Source organism: Cygnus atratus, chromosome 4, assembly GCF_013377495.2.
Source record: "Cygnus atratus isolate AKBS03 ecotype Queensland, Australia chromosome 4, CAtr_DNAZoo_HiC_assembly, whole genome shotgun sequence".
Taxonomy (NCBI): Eukaryota; Metazoa; Chordata; class Aves; order Anseriformes; family Anatidae; genus Cygnus; species Cygnus atratus.
In genome coordinates this window covers 75,899,446-75,918,829 of record NC_066365.1, presented here as the reverse complement: position 1 = coordinate 75,918,829, position 19,384 = coordinate 75,899,446, and the positions used below count along the sequence as shown (strand labels likewise).

The following is a 19,384-nucleotide window of genomic DNA, read 5'->3' as shown; positions in this document are numbered from 1 at the left end:
ACCACCAAACGCGTTACTGCTCATAAAGCGCTGCCATGCAGTTGGACGTGATCTCTGTGGGTCGCTTCCACTCGAGCTGTCCTGTTACCTGCTCTGTGCAGCACGTTGTACTTCAAAAGCGGGGGCAGTTGCAGCCCTTGTGTAAAAACCCTCCTGCCTTAGTTTCTTAGCCTGGCCGTTAAAACACCAACGCTCCGGAGAGAAAACACCTCTGCTCTCCAGCTGGGAGGTGTGAAAGCAGGGGTTGGGCGTCGAGCGGGTTTGGGAGCGGTTGGCGACATCCCTGCAAGCTGCCCCGCGCGTGGCAGCGCAGCCTTGGCCGTGCCCTTGGCTCCTGGCCCCGGCTCCTGCCCTACGGCTGGGTGCTGCTGGATCCTCTGCGAGGAGCTCGGCTCTTTTCAGCCCCTGGCAGTTGGGCTTGGGTTCGAGCTCTCCCTGTGCTCGTCGCTGACTCTGGGCTCTGGCAGCATCTTGCAGCTGGGCGCTGCCAAACGCTCCTGAATGCCCTGTGCCCACGGGGAGAGGGAAGTAACGGCGGGAGGGCTGCCTCCAGTAAGCCTGGAGCAGCAACTGGTCGCACTGGTTTGGTGCTGGACTCAGGGGTACATGCGCTGGCCTGGGTTCCTGGTAGCCCCGGGGTGAGCAAAAACCCCACCTCGGTCTCAAGAGTCTTTATTCAACGCCGAATCATAAAATAGCTCTTTACACGCTTTTTTTTTTCTTTTTTTTCTTTTTTTTTGTAATTCTTTAAATACACATTGTTTACACTCGGCAAAGTTTCAAAGCAACAACATCAAAGTGCGTCTACAGGTGATAGTACCAACCAAAGTGCTAAAACCACGGGGGCCCGCGGCCGAGGGGCAGCAGCCGCGGGGACACCCCGCTGCCACCCCCGGAGCCACCGCGGCCACCCCCCTCCTCCGGCACCTCCAGCGTCGGGGACCCATTTTAGCATCGGGGGCGGCGCGGCCGTGGGATGTGGGGGGGGGGAAGGGACGTTTGGTTCTCCAGACACTGGCACATCGCTGCGAAAGACTAAAATAGACCTAGATTTATAGAGAGTTAAAAAAATAACTCAGGAGGCAAAATCGCTAACTTTTGGGGTGGGGGTGGGACGGGGACACTGTACAGAGCGCCTCGGGCATCGCTCGCCGGGGCTGAGCTTCGGCTGGAGCAGCCACCAAGGGAAGTGCTGTAGGGCAACGATTGCGATGCGGGACGTGTGTCTGTCCCTCGGGGAGCCCCTCCGCTGATTATCTCGAAGCAAGTGTGCGTTGCCCTCGCTGCCCCACAGCGATCCCGCCCGCCCCCACCATTGCACCCGCTTGGCCCCGGCCCCAGCCCGGATCCTGCCCCCTCGGGGCTCGGTCCTGAGGCTGGATCAGAAAATCCCATTTAATTTTCCTGCTTTCAGGCAGTTTTCCCCTCGCTGCTGTGCGGCAGGGAGGGGTTTGCAGCAGCTTTTCCTCCCGCTGGTGGGGACGGCCTGCGCCGCCGCCCCGCCACACTTTGGTTGCAACAAACCATTTCCAGCTGCTAAAATCACCCTGCTCCCCGTTTTTTATTTTATTTTTTTTTTTAAAGCATGTTGTCATTTGGCACCGATTCCCAAACGCTGTTGCTCCACCCGAACCTGCAGGTTTTCAACCCAAAACGAGAGGCTGGAGCCATGTGCCAGCTCCCAGCAGGGGCTGGCTTCGTCGCGGCTCCTCTTAGAGCTGAGGGAAATCACTCGTTGCCTGCTTTGAGATGAGCCTAAGAGCCTTTATCAACATTTTTCATATATTTTGTTTGTTTTTTTGTTTGTTTCAACCTAATTCAGAGCCTTTCGGCTGTGTAAGACCTGGCCTTGCCCGTGCCTTGGGCAGCAGCCAGGGCTGTGACCCGTGGCGACATTTGGGATATTTTTCCCTTGCCATCCGCCTTGCTTGCTCGACAAATTTAAATCCTCCTCGGACGGAGCCGACGCGGGGCTTTTCTCCTCTCCTGGAGCCATTGCAGCCCTGAGCCCAGCTGCAGGGGAGCAGCCGCTGCCCTGGGTGCGAGCGATGGATGCAGAGCAAAACCCAATGGATGAGGGAGGGAGGCAGAAAAAACATGGATTTGGGGTGAATTTGGCCCCCGAGCTGGCTTTTGCTGGTGTTATTCCTCTTGATGCCCCTGCCCAGCACCGAGGTTCAAGAGAAGGGGAATGCGGCTAACGTTGGCCATGGGACAACTTTGGGCAAGCTCGCTAGAAAAGAAAGAAATCCCCCAAAACTGGTCCTGTGGGAAGCCACCACAACCCCAAAAGAAAGCTGCTCGCCCTGGACCCCCTGGATTTTGCTGGGGATTGTCATCGCAGAGCCCCAGTGGGGCTTCTCTAGGTTCTGGTATGGGGTTGAGCTCACGCTACAGCAGTGCCTTCCCTCCCGGCACCCTAAAGCGCTGCGTGATTTCAGGGTGCTCCTGGGGGATTTGGGATTTTTGGTCTTCATCGTTTCCAGAGGGAACAGGGCTGAAGCCCCACGACCGAGCGGAGAAGCCTGCGGCCACGGGCAGCATTGCTGAGCACCCATGGGGGGGGGGAGAGGGTGGGCGATGGGGGCTGTGGGGCACCCGGTGGCACCATGCCCGTGGGACTGGGAGCCGGCAGGGAAACCATCACTGAGACACCGTTAATGAGCTCGTTGCCATTAACAACCTCGGCAATTAAGAGCCCCCGGGAAGGCTGGGGAGATGCAGGGCTCTCATTACCACCAAGCCCACGTCACCGTGTCAGATGCCTTCATCCCTGGCTGAGGAAGAGGAGGAAGAGGAGGGGATGTGTCCAAGCCCAGGCATTGAGAAAAATGGGGGAAAAACCCCCTCACGTTCCATCTTCAGAGCCTTGAAGCCGCTCAAGGCCTTGTGTCGTCACGGGTTTTTGTAAAAACGGGGCTTTGCCAAGCCAGAAGTTGGACTTTTTGGGAATGCCCCAGGGGGAGGCAGTTGGTTTGGTCTGGTCTTGGCGACGCACCGAAACACCGATTTGGGATGAGGCTGTCCTATGTGACAAAACCCTCATGGGGCTGGGGGACGGGGACGTCACACAAAGCCGAACCACCCACCGATGCCCCACACCACCATGTCCACAAGCCAAAATGTGCACCGACAACACCAGCAGCCACTCTGGTGGGCACCAAAGGTTTCTCCAAGTCCTCAACATCTCCCCAGCCTCTCCCCAACCCCATCCTCGCCTTCCTCGCAGCCTCCAGGAGCCAGCAGGGACCAGCAGCACACCTGGGGCAGCCACCTTCAGCCTTGGGCCACGACTCTCCGACACGATAGTCTTTAAGCATAGAGTGTATAAACATGCTGAGTATATAATTTTCCTTTAAAATCTCTTTTTTTTTTTCCTTCTTTGTTTTTTTTTTTTTTTATAGAAATAAATACTTACTTTGTTTCTTTGAAGGGAATTTCACAAGTCTCTGCGCTGTTTCCAATGGGGACGTCCCCACCAGGGCCACCACGCTCGTGGGATGGTGACAACAGCGGCGCATGGGGCCGGGGGCTGTAGCTTTGCTGGGTGGTTTTTTTTGCTGGTGGGGGCACCCCTTGCTCCTTGTGCCCCCGTTTCTGCATGTCCCAGCCTCCCCGGGGTGGAGGTAACCCGTGGTGGGAGCTTGTCCCCAGGACGTGGTTGTTTCTCGCAGGCAGTTTTTGGGGATCCCATGCTTGGTGTGCACAGGGAGTCAGCGGGGGGTGGAGGTGCTTCACGTCGGGGGTTACGGCCAAAAAAAAGGCACGCGACCCTACCCTGCTTTGGAGGAGAGAGTGGAGATGGGATGAGGAAGGGACGAAATGGTCTTCTGGGGTTGGAGAGCCAGGAGCTGCCTCCACCCCACTGTCGGCCTCGGCAATTTGGGTGTTTTCTATTGGGGTCCCCATGGGTTGCCAGCATGGTCGGAGCTCCTCGCTGAGGTCAGTGATGTGGGTGGGGAAGGTGTACAGGGACGGGCCTGCGGTCTCCTCCATCCCAAGGGGACGCTTGGTGGCAGCCCAGCACCCTGGCAGGGCTGGAGGAAGGGGAGATGCTCCGGGAAGAGCCGACTCTTCTCAGCCCCGCACGCACCACAGGTGGTCCCATTGGCCAACAGGCACCAAAACCTTCAAAGATGGCCCAGAAGAAGACAAATCCCTCCCCATATCTGCTCTTCCCAGTCGGCTCCTCTCGGCATAAGGCGTGGGGTCCAAGCACGCCTGGTTGGGGCCGTGGATAAGGGCACCAGGTCCCTGCTGCGGGCAGTGCTGTGATGGGGGTCCCCTGGGGTCTTCTCCCCAGGGCTGAGGACGGAGATGCCTGACCCTGCTGGAAGCCTTTCAAGAACCTTCGCCTTTGGAAAAAGAAAGGTGTTTGGTGGCTGACGAGGTCGCAGGAAGGAGATAGTCAGAGGAGCAAAAGCAGAATTATAAAAGAAGCAGTGGACAGAGATATGGGCTCTACCAGGGTGGTTGGGCTGGTGCTTCCTCCAGATGCTTTGGATTTCAGGATGATTTGGCCTGGGTTTCTCCTTCGGGCTGCTGGGGATGGCGAGGAGACGACAGATGTGGGTGTCCCGTGCCAGTCCCTCTCTCCACACAGGACAACTGGCTCCAAAAGGAGCCTGAGCAGGTGGTCAGCACTGGTGGGGATGGGAGCATGACCCGTGTTTCCTGGTGGGCGAGGACCTTGGGGCTGGTTTATTGCCTTGGCAGGGAGGGATGGGTGTGTGTGTGTGGGGGGGGGGGCGAGGCTGGAGGCCTCTGGACGAGTGGCCTTCTCCTGGCGTCCTCTGGCTCCTGCAGCCCCCAGACGCAGCTGTGCTGTGCTTGTGCTGTCGTGGCTGCTGGATTCTGGGCAGCTTTTACCCACCTTCGGGCTTTCTGTCACAGAAATGTGATGAAAGTGAGCAGAAACCCCGCAGGAAGGCTGGGCACTGCTTCCTGAGGAGGAAAGGCCCTTCCCAGCCCTCCTCCACCAGCCCACGGAGGGGACAGGACAGTCTGGTGGTGACACACTGGGCCCAGTGCTCTGCAAAGAGCCCACGGGGGTGGCCTGAGCCATCCTCAGCTCCCACACCAGCAAGTGGCCAAAAACCAAACTGAAAAAACAACCCCCAAAGAAAGAGAGTTCAAAGAAAAAGACATTCCCCAAACAAGGATCCTTGGCGATGAGCAGCCGTGGGGTTTGAAGCCGTCTTCCCTTCAGGGAAACAGCACGGGCCTGCCCCTTTGGGCAGCTGAAAAATTCCCCTAAGTAGCACCTTCTGGCCCGCCACACGTCCGTGGAGCTGGCCCCAGGGCGAGCACGGGCTGCTCACTAAGGCCTGGAGAGTTTTGGGTTTTTGTGCACGGGCCAGCGTCTCCGGGCTCCAGGAGCGCGGTGGGCTTGGGTTCGGTTGTGCGGGGCCTCTGGCTCCGCCGGGCAGGAGAGGGAATGTGCTTGGTGGTTCCCTGAAGGTCTAGCAGCCTCCTTCCACCTTGATGTGTAAGATCTTGGAGAAGCCGGGTCTTTTCCTCAGGGCCTGGAGAAGGAGCAGAGAGTGGGGTTGGTGTGGGATGTGACAGGCCCTGCTGCCCCACGGGGCCGGTGAGGGAGAGGGGAGAAGATCTCGTGTCCTACCCATGGGAAGGGGTCTGCCGTGGTCCCACCCCACCACCCACACCCCGTGGGGACTTGGGTCCCTTATGGGACTGCCTCAGTGCCCCTGAAACCAGCTCTGGGGTTGGTTTCTGTTTGGTTTAAGGCACCTTTTCCAGGCGGCAGTGATACTTGGGGGCAGACAACGTCGACACGCAGGCAGCATTTGCGTGGCGTGGTGGTGGGCAAGAAGGGGGCCTCCAAAACTCCTCTGCAGGTGCCCGCGAGCCCAGGGGTGGATGTGGGTCTGGGTCTCTGCCCCCCAGTGCTCCTGCGCCAGGGCTCAGCAGTGCAGGAACCACACGGGACGTGTGGCCCCCATCTGGGTGTGCTGGTGGGCCTCCATCCCCACCTCCTGCCCTGCATCTCACAAGCGTTTCACCTTGTGCCCAGCCCTCTGTGGGATGAAGGCAACCAGAGGATGAAGAGAAGCGGAAGAACCTCTCTTTTTCCTCTTTTTTTCCCTTGGGCATGGGTGGAGACGTCTGCTTTGGGGACCTTGCCCAGACCCAGGACAGCCCAGACCCTGCCGAGCATCAAAAACCAAGTTCTGCAGCTCTGTGTAGCCAGCACTGTGTAACTAAAATTACCCCTATTTCTCCTTTCATGGGTGGATTTTAAGTGACTTTACAGAGATAAGCATGTAAGTTGTGCTGGGAGGGAAGTAACAGCCCTTTTCTGCCCTCGAGGAACAAACCTGCAGTGCAGCAGAAGGATTAAGGCAGTGGGAAGGAATCGCAGCACTCTAGATCTTGTTTTGGTCTTAGGGATTTGGGTCTGAACCAGAGCAAGTCTTCACGATGTCCCCCAGAGAGCCAAATGTTCTCTACTGGGTGACCCGGGACCAGCACCCCTTACCTGAAGCTTGTTCACCATTTCTTCAAACATCTTCTTGGCCTCAGGGCTGTGGGGTTCCTTGAAGTAGTCCACAATGCCCACCTGCACGACGATGGACTTCAGGTTCCGGCACACACCTGGGGGCAGAGACACCCCATTACTGGTGGGGACAGCCTCCCTACAGCTGGGTTTAACCCTACAACCCATCCCGTGCTCCTCAACGCATCAATATTCGGAGCAACCTCATCCTGATGATGGAGGAGACCTACTCTTGGTGACCAAGCCCTCTGCAGGGAGGATGCTAATCTACGAGAGGTCCCAGCACCTCGTGGTGTCAGCAGCATGTTCCTGCTGGTGGGGCTGGATGGAACGGTCTGCTTTGTGGATCTGTGGTGGCATTTTGGTCAGCAGATGATGTTACGAACCCTGCTCCACGAGCATGGCTACTCACTGTTGAAGTGCAGCAGGGCTTTGGGGGTGACCGGCGTGGAGGTCAGCACCAGCATCTCCAGCCCCTTCAGCCCCTCGCGACACATCTCAGCTGCGACCTCCTGGTTGATCTCCGCCACGTGGTCCAGCTCCAGGACCTGCAGCCGCATGCAGTTTCGGGCTGGAAGGACAGAGAGCCCACGTCAACAGTCCCAGGAAGGGATGGGGACAGCCAGCGCCAGCGGGGTGGTGGGAGGAAGGGTGGCAGCAAGGAGAAGCAGCGTCCACCCGTGGTCCTCAGGAGTCCGTGGGGTGGATTCATGCCCTGAGATCACCCTGGGGTGCACCATGCCCTTGGCCAGGGCCCTTCTCCCTGTCCCCTGGGAGGAGAACCACCTACCTAAGGAGGCCAGTCCCTGGACACCACAGCCTGCCCCTCCGATGCCCAGCGCCCGCAGGTGTGGCCAGCACCGGCCGATCATCTGAAGGCAGCGGTTGCTGAAACGCGTTGGCTGCTGGCTGGGGAGAAGAAGAAGAAGAAGGAAGAGCTGGGGAGGGCTGGCAGAAAAGCTCACCTCCCACCATGAGCGTCCCTGTGGGTGGCATGGCCACGCTGGCAGGAGGTGGCCCCAGGGCAGATGTCTCCATCGGAGCAGCTACCCCAGGCTGAGCTGCAACCAGGACAGAGCAGGAAACAGGAGATCCTACAACCAGGGCAGAGCAGGGACCAGGAGTTCCTACAACCAGGACAGAGCACGAACATGCACGCAGCCGAGTCCTTCTGCCCCAGATCCTTCACCTTTGGAGGTCCGAGCTCTGTTGCCTGCAGTGATCGAACTAGCAGCAGGTGGAGAAACCTACATGTCACCTGAGGTGTCCCCCAGGGAAGAAATAAGTCATCAGGGACTCGACATCGAGCTTCTCCTGCTGAGAGATCCCCTTCTGTACACCTTGATCCAGGCATTGCCTTGATGGAGGGCACGCCATCACAGCAAACCTCTCGGGACAAGAAGAGATGCCCAGGAGGTGTGCCCGGCCCCATGGCACAGAGCTGAGTGACCTGCCTGATTTCTCAGCTAGCCCTGTTTGTGGTGTTTCCCAAGCCATGAATTCCTGAGCACCCAGGTGTCACAGAGTGGGGAGCCCCCAGCATCTTCATGACCCAAAAAAAGAGAGGAGCTGCAGTCAGTGACTCCGCAGTGACTCGACGCCCTTCTGAAATCATCCGGGCCCTTCAGGCCTGCTGCTCTACAAGCAGTGAAGAGCTCAGACAAACATTTGATGTTCAGTGTCACCACCAGAGTGATCACGGCCCCTGTTTCATCTCTATTGCTGGCAGTCTCCCCAGAGACATTGCTGGCTGGCAGGGAGGTTCCCACACCCAGCATCTCTCGGTCTTTGCAGCCAGGGATGGGGCTGAGCTCCTGATCCCCCAGGATCCAACTCCCAGGGATCCCACAAGCAAACGTGGACCTGGGACCCGACTTCTCTCCAGCCTCCATACTCAGCCCAGCCCCTGCCAGCCTCAGTAGGACCCTTACCACGGGTGCAGAGGTGCGACCTGGAGAGAGATGATATCCCTGCAGCCTGCTCCGAGGGCCCAGATGACTTCGTGACCCACGGGGTCCGTAGAGCTCCTGGAATGACACAGAGGACACATGGGGGGCTGCCCAGGGGGCTGTGCCTGCAGCCTCCACTGCATACAGCCCACAGCCTGCCCGGGAACCACCACCCACACACGCAGGAAGGCTGAAGGCATTTCCATCTGGAATTGGGTTTACGGACGTGTAATATCTAGAAAAATAGAAGGTGAGGTGAAGCTGAAGTTGGGTTTGGAGGTGAGGCTGAAGGTGAGGCTGATTGTGGAAGATGAGGTTGAAGGTGGAGGCTGAAGTCTTCCAAAAGAAAGGTGGCACATCAGCCGTGCGGTGCTCAGGTGCTTGGATGAACGCAAGAGGTTGAACTGGGACTGCCCAGGCCATGTATCCTTGCAGAGCAAATATTATGCCCCTGCAGATCCCGCTGGGATGGTTTCACAAATACCTCCCCAACCAGCGTTTGTGCCGTGCCATGGGCTCAGGGGAGCTCCCACTGACACCCGTGGCTCCCTGAACCGAGGCAGTGCAGCAGCGATGTCAGGGATCACTGTCCCGAGGCCACCAGCCCGGGCTGAGGTCTCCGGCCACATCCCCACACTGATCCCTACTGAGGACTGAGGCTTCCTAACTCTGAATGACCTACTTCGAAACTTCAGGCGAGCCTAAAAATAAGCAAGAGGTGTTATCGTGACCGTTTCACACATCTGCACCGAAGGCGCCTGCCGAGAGCCCCCTGGGCGTGCGGTGGGTTAATTGGGCGTGAGTCAGAGTCACAGGTTAGCGATGTGCCCTCGAAGGGCTGGTGGCCGAGTCCTTGGGTTACAACACCTGGTGGCACCATCCTGCCTCGCAGTGTGGGGTCCCTGTAGCACCCAAGCACCTGGTCCAACCCTTGGGGTGCCCTGGGCACACCTGCCCACCTGAAGGACTCTCCATCCTGGGGGGGACGAGGAGACCCGCTGCCTGCAGGCGACATGGGGTGCTGAGCCTGAATGGTTGCTTGCAGGGGTCAGTGGAGCAAGGATTGTCCTCCCTAGGGGAGGAGGAAAACTAAATCTTGCCTCCACAGGAGGCAGAGCCTCCTCGGGAGGTGGCCAAGGTGCAGGAGCAGCCCCTGAGCTCCTCCAGGACCTGGGCACTGCCATGGGCCTTGTGTCCTTGCCCTTGGGCAAGGTATCCACGGTGGGTTTTGGTGATTCCATAGCACACCAGTCCTTGTATCCAGGATGGAAGGACCCCAAGGGCTCTGCTCCCGACTGGGAGCCTTCAGCAGGCAGGCAGAACCTCACTGGGACCCCATTTTGGTGCCCCTCTCCTCCTTTGTCCATCTCTAACATAAAGCAGCATCCCTGTACCGAGACCCCAGACACACTTCCAGCTGGGAACGGGGTGGTGGGAACGGACCAGCAAGGGAAATGTCTACCTGGGAACATGCCAGAAGAGGATGAGGGTTGCAAGAACAGCTCTTGAATTGCTCCTTAGGGACACTGGGGGTGGCGATGGGCATCAGAGGGGTCCCAGCACATCCCATGGATGTTCCCTGCCTGCTCCCCGCGGGCTGCCCTTACCGGTAGGTGACGGCCTGCAGGGCCCGGCAGTAGCAGCTGGCCAGCCAGAGCGAGCGGTCGGTCAGCACGTTGGGGCAGTGCGAGATGCGGAGGATGAGCAGGTTGCTGCCCGTGGCCTTCAGCAGGGACTCCAGCCCGGCTTCCAGGCAGCCCCTGAGGGGACGGAGGCGGGATCAGGCACGGGGACTCCTGCTCACGCTCCCTCCGGCCACCCTGGGTGGGTGAGGTCCCGTGGGGGTTGGATGCTGGGTCCCAAAACCCACAGCAGGAGCCAGGGGGTGATGGAAGGCCACCAGTGGAAACAGGTCATTGGTGCTCGTGGAGCATCACCATCCCTGGAAGGGTGCTGGGGGGTGCCCGTGGCCGCGGGGACTCACCGCGTGCTCTTCATGTAGTCCTCCTTGCTCTCCTTCTTCCCCCGCTGGCGTGGCTTGAGGTTTTGGAGGGTGAGGGAGTGCATCTGGGTGCACCACTGGGACAGCATGGCCAGGAACTGGGGGACAGGGGTGGCTGTCACGAGGGGGCATTTTCAGTGATGTCCCGTCCCACCCATCCTTGGCTATCTGGGGCAGGTCTGTGCACACCCCACCGCGCGCACACACAATCGTTTCTGCATGCACAAACATACGCATGCCATAACTCTGTGAAAATGCACGTGCAAGAGTGTATGCATGTATGCCCTCACCCCGGGCCGTGCCACCCCTGTCCCCGTACCTTGGAGGAGACCCTGGCATTCTCCAGCAGCACCCGTGTCCACACGGCCGGGTGCCGGGCCACGAACTTCCAGTCCTTGCACACCTCGGCCGCCCGCAGCAGGGTCTTGGTGTCCAGGTAGGTGAAGATGCAGAAGAGCGCTGCCCTCATCTTGAGGATCTCGGGGCTGATCACCTCGCTGGAGTGGACAGGGCTGCCCCTCTCCAGCCGGCCCCCCTTGCACATGGCCCCCTCGGACCTGGCTGTGGGACACGTGCCATCAGTGCCACCGGCGAGCCGGGGAAGGGATGCTCCTTGTGGAGACAGGGAAGAGGAGAGAGGCGACCCAAAACCTCCACGCACCATGATGTTGCCCAGCATGGTCGCATCCCTGTCCCCAACCTCACACCCTCCCATTCGCAAGCCCCCCAGCGCGGTCTCACCAGTCAGCCGGCAGCTGCCGGGGGGCCGGGATGCGGCAATGCCGGGCACCTCCGGGTCCCAGCCCTCAGCCTCCGACTCGGTGGTGCGGGACCCCACGTCAGAGACGTCGCCCTCCTCGCCCTCGGTGCTGTTGCGGTAGGGCCGGCGGTGCCAATTTTGGATGGCCTGGCGCCGCAGCCCTGAGCCCCGGCCGCCGTCCCGCGCCACGTAGGGGTGCCCGTCGGTTGTGTCGTCGGTGGGGCACGGCTCCGCGCTGTCGCTGTCGTAGCAGCCCGAGCTCTGCGACACCGCTTTCGCCCTGCTCGAGGCGCTGGGGGATGGAGGTGTCCAACCTCAGTGCCCGCCACCAGCCCCAAGAGCACCCCAGGGAGGGAGTCCCCTTCCCATGAGCACCTCCCATCCCATTAAAATCCCAAATGGGCGCACTCACCCGGTGCTGGAGGAGGAGCGCTGGTTGGGAATGGCGTAGGGGCCGTGCACGGCCGTCCCCGGCCCTGGGTGCCTCTCTCTCTGTGGGGAGAGGGGACGTGAGGAGCCAACACGGAGAAAGCCATTGGATGCAGGGAATGCGGGTGTCCTCATCCCCCATCACCCACCCAGCACCACGGATGTGTTGGTCCATGCCCACATGGGATGCAGAAGAACATCCCCAGCATCATCCCTGCACCTTACCAACCCTCACCCCATGTGGCACCCAGACACCAACCAAGACCCTTTGGGAATCCCCCCGCCAGGGTTACCCGCATCCCCACGGGGGTCCCCGTGTGTCCCCCGCTCAACCCTTTTGCAGCCACCCGAGAAGCCACGCGAGCGCTCGTGCCCGGATGCGCGGGGTGCCCGTGCCTGTGCCCGCGCCGGTACCGGTCGGCCAATGGCCTTGGCGCCCGGCGTGCCGCAGCGCCCCAGGCTGCCGTTCGGGGTGGTGCCGCAGCTGCTGCTGATGATCTGGAGCTGCTTCTCGGCGCGGTCCGCACGGTCCAGCAGCTCCTCGATGAAGTGCTGGAGGCGCACCTTGGCGTTGGCCTCGCGGGCGGCCGTCTCCTTCAGGAACTGGTCGATCTGCAGCACCTCCCTGCGCGGAGGGGACAGGGGGTGACGGTGGCACTCGGGTCCTTCCCCACCCAGCCCTGCTGAGCACCTCCACCCAGCCCAGCAGCTGGGCAGGGATGGTCCTGTGCATCCACATCAGCCTCATTTGGGGCTCTCCCAGCCCGGATGGTTCCACATCTGGACATGCTGGGGACCAGGGGATGCTCCTGCATGCAGCATGGATGCAGCCACCTTGATTAGGTGGGGATGGTGTCTCCAGCACCTTCTCTGGGATGTACACCCCAGCCCAAGCCCTCGCTGCCAGGACTGGGGTCAGGCCCCTGGGCACGGCAGAGCAGAGGGAGGAGGATGAAGTTGATGCAGGATGGCAGAGGGTGGCAGTGGTGCCCTGCCTCATTTGGGAAGGGCAGATTGAAGGGAATGAACTCAAGGGCAGCCTGAACACTTAAACCCCACTCAGCCCCATATCCCTGGCTGCACCTTCAGCTCCTTCATTAACGTATTAATTAACAGGAGCTCAGAGCCTTGAGCCTCTGGATGTGTCCTGGCAAGGCATTTGCTGTACTGAGGCACTGCAATGTTGTCCCCAACACGCAGCGTGCACAGTGACCTGCTTTCACCCCACACATGCGTGAGCCCAGGCACGCACCCTGCTGCTGACTTCATCCGATTCCCAAAAATATGTGTGTATACGCACAGGCACACTCAGCCATCACAGCCCCATGAGCACGTGTGTCCCATAAACACGTGCATCGGACACACTGCTATCACATCGCTGCAAATATGCCTGTCACACGAACGCACGCTTGCACACCCAGGTGCACACACACGCACAGCCATCTCGCACACCCACCAGTGCATCACACCCACGTGCAGAGCCACTCTTACATGCCAAAGCACCACGGAAACACACACAAAAAAAAACCCACACCCTGACACACACACACAGCGTGCACACCCATGAGCGCACTCACCCAGACACACCCAGCTGCGTGCACACTCAGCACCAATCACTCCCCGTAATCTTCCTGCCACAACTGCGCAGGTGATGTACACATGGATATACACACACACAACAGCTCTCACACCTTTGCTCAGACTGACAGATGTACAACCACAGCTCTGTGCTCCTGCCTTGTGCACACCCAGCCTTGCACACCTGGCTGCATGCATGCCCTGGAGTACGAAGGGGAAGGAGAGGGGGAGGCAGCCCACAGCGATGCAATTCATGTTGTTGGTTATTGCCCTTTAATTACCAACTAATTGCCCTCAAACCTGCCATTTGCAGGGAGAGCTCACCGGCAATAATTTGGGAATGCTCCTGGTGAGGGGTCCCTGAGACTTGGAAGGCAAATGGGGTGCTGGCACGCGGCTGGCAGTGTAAGGAGATGCTGATGGTTATCTCCCGCGTCTCTCATTCCCATGGACCGAGTGGAAAAACACCCCTGGCAAAGCCAACGGAGCCGAGGTGTAAAAAGCCTCCCCGTGCCAATGGCTGCAGGGAACAAACGTCACCGGCCACTGCCAAGGGCTCTTGGGTGTCATTGGGCGCATGGGCTGGGTGTAGGTTAGCCTGCAACCTCCCCACCTTGTGGCTGATGAAGCCTTACTGGAAATATTAATTTAAGCTTGGGGGGGGGGGCGGTCAGACAGATATATAAATGGCAACACAGATTAATTTTTTTGCTCTGGAGTCCCTTTTTTTCCTGCTTTTCACAGGGGCTACCATGAGCCCCAGCCTGATGCCAGCTTGTGGTCTGTTCCTGGTCTGCCTGGAGGAGGTGGGGGACCTATGGGGATGGTTGATGGGTAGGAGGGTTTCTCTAAAGAGATTTAGATCCAGAAGGTATTTTTGGGGTATAAAACTAGGTTCCTAGGTGACAACAATGTCCATGGACCGAACAAGCCATGCTTGATCCACTGGTCAACCTCTGTCTTCCCCAATTCACATCTCTCCAGACTCCACTCCAGAGCTGTCCACCCTGTTGGCCCTCATCCTGCCACTGCACATGCTTGAGATGCCCCTGGAAAACACCCCATGGGGCAGTGATGGCAGCCCCCAAACCTCCTGTTCCATACACGTGCACCTTCCAAAGGAGAGGTGTCCCCTTATCCAGCGTCATCCTCCTCTGCACCCCAGGATCACCCCCAACACCAGCAAATCCCATGAACACACACATTGCTTCCCAGCCCCAGTCATTATTTTGAGGGCAAAGTCATTAACGGATGTGTGGAAGATGGTGGGCATCAAGACAGCTCTTCGAGGAAGCTCCCCATCACTCCCAGGCCAGCACAACTGTGACTGTCCCCCTTCACCTGCTCCTTGCTGACTTTATGGACACTACCACGACCTCCAGCTTGGCCAAGAAACTCAAGAGGAACAAGGTTTGGTTGGGTGACACAGATGAGCAAGGACCCAACACTTGACTGGGGGAAACTCTAGAGCAGCCCTGGGGTGGGAAGGGCGGGGGTCTGAATGGGGAACATGGGATGAAAATGCAGAGGGCAGTGCCACAGCCCTAACAGCGAGTGGAGGTCACACTGCTCGGGCTACACCACCCTCCTTCTGGGAGAATAACCCTGAATTTGGCATGGCCAAGCTGGCCCTTTTCATGTTTATGACCATGGGGTGGGTCAATGGGTCACTCCATGAGCACTTCACCTGTGGGGTTAGTGGGGACGACCCAGTCCTGATGCTGGGGGACTCCAGTTGGCACCAGAGGTGGGCTGGAGCAACGTGGCCACCACTGTGTTCCTCAGCCTGATGGCCACATGCATCCCCAGTTTGGCCGTGCCCTGGGGCACTGGTGGCTCTGGGGCAGTCTGACATGATGTGACAGCTTGGTCACAGACATGGAGGAGCTCAGGTGTAAGTGGACACTGCCCACATGGGATAAGAAACAAACCACGATGAGTGATGATGCCAATGGGCATTGCCAAGGGGCTCGCACCCAAGCACTGCTCAGAGGGTTTGGTGACAGTGTTTGGGACTCATTCCCAGGGCTGATGTCCCCTCACCCCACCACAAGGAGGAGGAACGAAGGACTCACTGCTGCTTGCGGGTGAGCTCCTGCTCCTTCTGCACCAGGTCCTGCTTGAGCGAGGCCAGCATCTCCACGCTGACGTCCACCTGGCGGGACAGCTCGGATGCCCGGTCCTCCAGCTCCTGCTTCTCCCGGCTGAGCCGCAGGCTCTCCTGCTTGGCTTTCTCCAGCTCCGAGCTCTTGCGGTCCAGCTCCACCTGGAGCCGGCCGACCTGCGAGGCGATCTTCTGCTCCACCTCCTCCGTCAGCTTCTCCAGCCGCTTGTCCACCTCCAGCTTCTCGAAGGCACGGATCTTCAGGCGGGCCAGGCCTTCCTCGTAGGCAGCGTCCATAGCGGCCGGCGGCGTGGGGGCCGGCGCCACGGCTTTGCCCCGGGTGAAGATCTCGGTCAGCGGGATCTCGATCTCGTGGACATAGCGGGGCGAGGGGGAGGAGGACGGGGCCGGCTCCAGCTCCTCGGCGGGGACGAGGTCGCAGGAGAAGCGCTGCTCCTTGCCTTGGAAGGAGGTGCTCTCAAAGTAGTCCCGCCGGGCGGCCGGCGTCAGCAGGGCCCCGTCGGCGGCCAGGGGGAAGACGGCGGCATCGCAGATGCTGTTGGTCTTGGAGAGGACATAGAGGGTCTCATAGGTGTGGTTGTACTCCAGGTGCGCCCGCAGTGAGGAGAGGCTGCGGAAACGCTTGTGCTCCCCGCACCGCGGACACCGGTAGGGCAGGTCCAGCGAGGCCATCCCTCAGCTACGCGCCCCGACGCAGGGGAACTGTGCGGCCCCGCTCATGGCGTGGGACAGACGGACGGGTGGCACGTGGGATGGATCAGGGAAGCCCGGATGGTGGGGCCACGGCTCCGCTGGGGCATGGTGGGGTGGGAGCCCTGGGATGGGAGAGGGGGTCCGGCAAAGTCCTGGGGGGGCATCAGCATCGGGTGGTGCTGGGCGCTGGAAGAGAGAGAAGGGTTAGTGACGCAGGGATGGCGAGGCCCCAAAAGTCCTTCCCTGGTCCTTCTTCTTGGCACAACCTTTGGGAAGGCCCACAAACCTTGGAGACATGATCAACCTCTTCTTGGGAAAGGTCTGAAACCCTTGGGAAGGTCCACAACCCTTGGGAAGGTCCATAAACCTTGGGAAGGTCCACAAACGTTGGGAAGGTCCACAGCCCTTGGGAAGGTCTACAACCGTTGGGAAGATCCACAACTGTTGTTGGGAAGATCCACAACTGTTTTTGGGAAGGTCCACACCCCTTGGGAAGGGCCACACCCCTTGGGAAGGTCTACAACCATTGGGAAGATCCACAGCTGTTGTTGGAAAGATCCATGACCCTTGGGATGGTCCACACCCCTTGGGAAGGTGCACAATCCTTAGGAAGGCTCACAGCCATTGGGAAGGTGGATAACCCATGGGGAATCTTTGTCCATCAGCCCTGGGCTTGCCACAGAGAGGTGTCCCGCATGCCTTCCTGCACAATCACCATGCGAGCGGCCTCTGCGGTGCCAGGGATCTCCAGCCCAAGGAGCATCCCTGTGGTTGGATCCCACCTCCTCCAAGCAAAGGGTGACCCAGTGCTGATAGCCCATGTCATAGAATCACAGAATAATTAAGGTTGGAAAAGCCCTCCAGGATCATCTGGTCCAACCACCCGCCTACCACCACTGTCACCCACTGAACCACGTCCCCAAGCACCACGTCCAACCTTCCCTTGAACACCCCCAGGGACGGTGACGCCACCACCTCCCTGGGCACCCCATCCCTGCACCTGACTACTCTATTTGAGAAGAAATTCCTCCTAATTTCCAACCCGAAATGTCACCCCACAGCATGATTTCTCTCCCACAGTCACTTCTCCAGCCCCTCACCGCAACCATTAGGTTTCACCGCTGCCCACGGGGATGTTCCCGTTGGGACTGTGGTGGGACTGATCACAGCCCGTGGTTGTGATGGGATCACCCCACGGGTGCTGGGCTGTCCATCTCCCCTTCCCCCTGCTACAGGCACAGGTGATGCTCCTCAATCCCAGACCAACCCAGACCCATGGGGATTTGTCCCGTTTGTTGCTTGGCCACAAAGCCCCAAGATGTCCCCAGGGAGGTGGTGTAGGGATGAGACATCCCCAGGGGCCAGATGGGGTCACCTCGTGGCTCCACACACCTCAGGATCCTGCTCCCCATGAGGTTTTTTGGCCCCAGGGCTGTGGGATCCCCGAGCTGTGGAGCTGCAGAGGACAAGCTGGCTTCCCATGCCGAGTGTTTCCATGGGGACCTGTTTTATCCCCTGCCCACAAACCCTTCAAGGTATCGGGGGGAAAAAAAATACCCTTGGGGAACGGGACAAACCAGATGAAACCCAGCCGCCAGAACCGCGCCGTTTCCCGCGCAGGGCCGGGAGCACCCAGCTATCGCCTCCTCCTCTCTCGAGGAATTTGGTTTAATTATTTTAGGTTGTCTCCATGCACGAAGCTGCTGGCCTGGCATGGGATTCCAGCTTGAAAAAAAACACAACCATGTTTCTGCCCCAAAGAGATGCCGTGGCTGTTCCCCTCCCCGAAGCACTGAGGAGACCCATGGGTGGGAGCATCCTTGGCTCACCCCTCTGCAATAGCCTGCAAAGGGCAATTCCCTGCACCCTAAAACCCCTCTGAGCCTCTTTGCACCCCAAAACCACGGACCTTCAAGAGGGCTAAATCACCACTGAACCCTCCTCCACCCAGGAGGGTGGCTGTCCTGCTGGCTCAGAGCCACCAATATCCCCCGGGGCTCAGCACACACCTCAAAACCATTTTTTTTTAAGGGAAAAATTAGTAAGGGAAAGAAATCCATGCAAAGAACAATAATAAAAAGAGAACACAGATGTGCAGGGTGGATTTATGGAGCTGCCTGGCTGCTCCCGAAGCCGTCTGCTGGCCGGGTTTGTATTTTGGGGTAGTTACAAAACGCATCCATCCTCTCCCCTTAACCCCTCCTGGCTCAGCGCTGGCCAGAGCCCAGAAGCACAAAGCACGGCCGGGAACTCTGGGTTTCCATCGGTTGCCTCTGGTGCTGGGGGGATGATAAAGCGCTTTTCTGCTGTAGGGCCGGGGCCACGGCATCGTGCCGCCGGTGTTTCAGGCCTGGATCCCTGCCCGCATCTCCCGGGGTACCCGATCCGCTTCGCTTGGGATTTTCCAGCCCTAAGCCAGGGCAGGATCCGACCCAGGCGGGTGCGATGCCCACACCGCCTCGCCCCTCGTCCTGGGCAGAGCCCAGGCTCCATGAAAACCTCTCCTGCCTCCTTCCCCTCAATGGTGACCAGGATTTGGGGTTTGATGCCGCCGTGGCCGCCCCACAAACCCGCAGCATCCCGAGCCGGGCAGCGCTCGTGGCCACCGAGAGATTGCAGCAGCAGCAGCAGCAGCAAAACCCATCCCTGGGCTGCCTTGGTGCCGCTACCTCCGATCCATCATGGATCCTTTCTTCGCATTGTCTGGCTTTTTTTTTTTTTTTTATTTCCTACCCCCAGTAAAATAAAATAAAATAAAATAAAATACAGAATTACCAGCAGGCTCCAGCTGCTGGGCTGGAGGGGGGCGACGGGGAAGGAGGTGGCGGGTGCTTCCCCATCCTTCCCCAGCTGGGGCTGCAGTGACAGCAGCGGGGGGGTGCAGGGCGGCCGGGCCCCCCCGGATCAGGGCACAGCGGGTCCCCCATCGCCCCCCCCCCCGGCATCAGCTTTGTCCCCAAGGCCAGCGGCAGCCCGGGACCAAGCTACCCCCCGGCTCAGCATCCCTCCTACCTGCTCCTCGCTCCTGCGGCCAGGGCAGCATCTCTGCCGCTTCCCCGTCCCCGCCGAGCCGCGGGGGGGAGCAGAGGAAGGGAAGGGGGGGCCCCGAGAGCTCCCACCCGCCCCGGTGCACAAAGGAGGCGGCTTCAGGGCTTGGTCGGGGCGGAGGGAGGAGGGCTGCGGGCTCCCGGCCCCGCGGGCAGCAGCCGGCTCCCTGCGGCCGGCAGCTCCATGGAGGGCCCTGGGGAAGGGAAGGGAAGGGGGGGGGGGCTGCGGGAGGAGGGGGAGGACGGAGGGAGGAGGAGGAGGAGGAGGGTAGAGGCTGAAGGCC

The 19,384-nt window shown here is 59.7% G+C and overlaps 1 protein-coding gene across 1 annotated transcript; it reads right to left on the bottom strand.

The window, feature by feature from the left end:
• Nucleotides 1-5,462: 5,462 nt before the first annotated feature.
• Nucleotides 5,463-16,032, bottom strand: FBXO41 (F-box protein 41). Its single transcript, XM_035547445.1, has 12 exons — nucleotides 15,311-16,032; nucleotides 12,072-12,282; nucleotides 11,641-11,720; nucleotides 11,210-11,520; nucleotides 10,788-11,029; nucleotides 10,451-10,566; nucleotides 10,074-10,226; nucleotides 8,449-8,544; nucleotides 7,308-7,426; nucleotides 6,930-7,088; nucleotides 6,500-6,615; nucleotides 5,463-5,525 (listed from the first exon to the last, which is right to left on the bottom strand). The coding sequence occupies exons 1-12, from the start codon at nucleotides 16,030-16,032 to the stop codon at nucleotides 5,463-5,465; spliced, it is 2,388 nt and encodes a 795-aa protein (XP_035403338.1).
• Between the last annotated feature and the right edge of the window lie 3,352 nt (nucleotides 16,033-19,384).

Coding starts and splice junctions, on each gene's coding strand:
- FBXO41 (XM_035547445.1), bottom strand. CDS start 16,032: ATGGCCTCGCTGGACCTGCCCTACCGGTGTCCGCGGTGCGGGGAGCAC. Junction 8,545..10,073: donor CTGCAGGCCGTCACCTACCG/GTAAGGGCAGCC, acceptor GTGTCATTCCAG/GAGCTCTACGGACCCCGTGG. Junction 7,427..8,448: donor GTCGCACCTCTGCACCCGTG/GTAAGGGTCCTA, acceptor TCTTCTCCCCAG/CCAGCAGCCAACGCGTTTCA.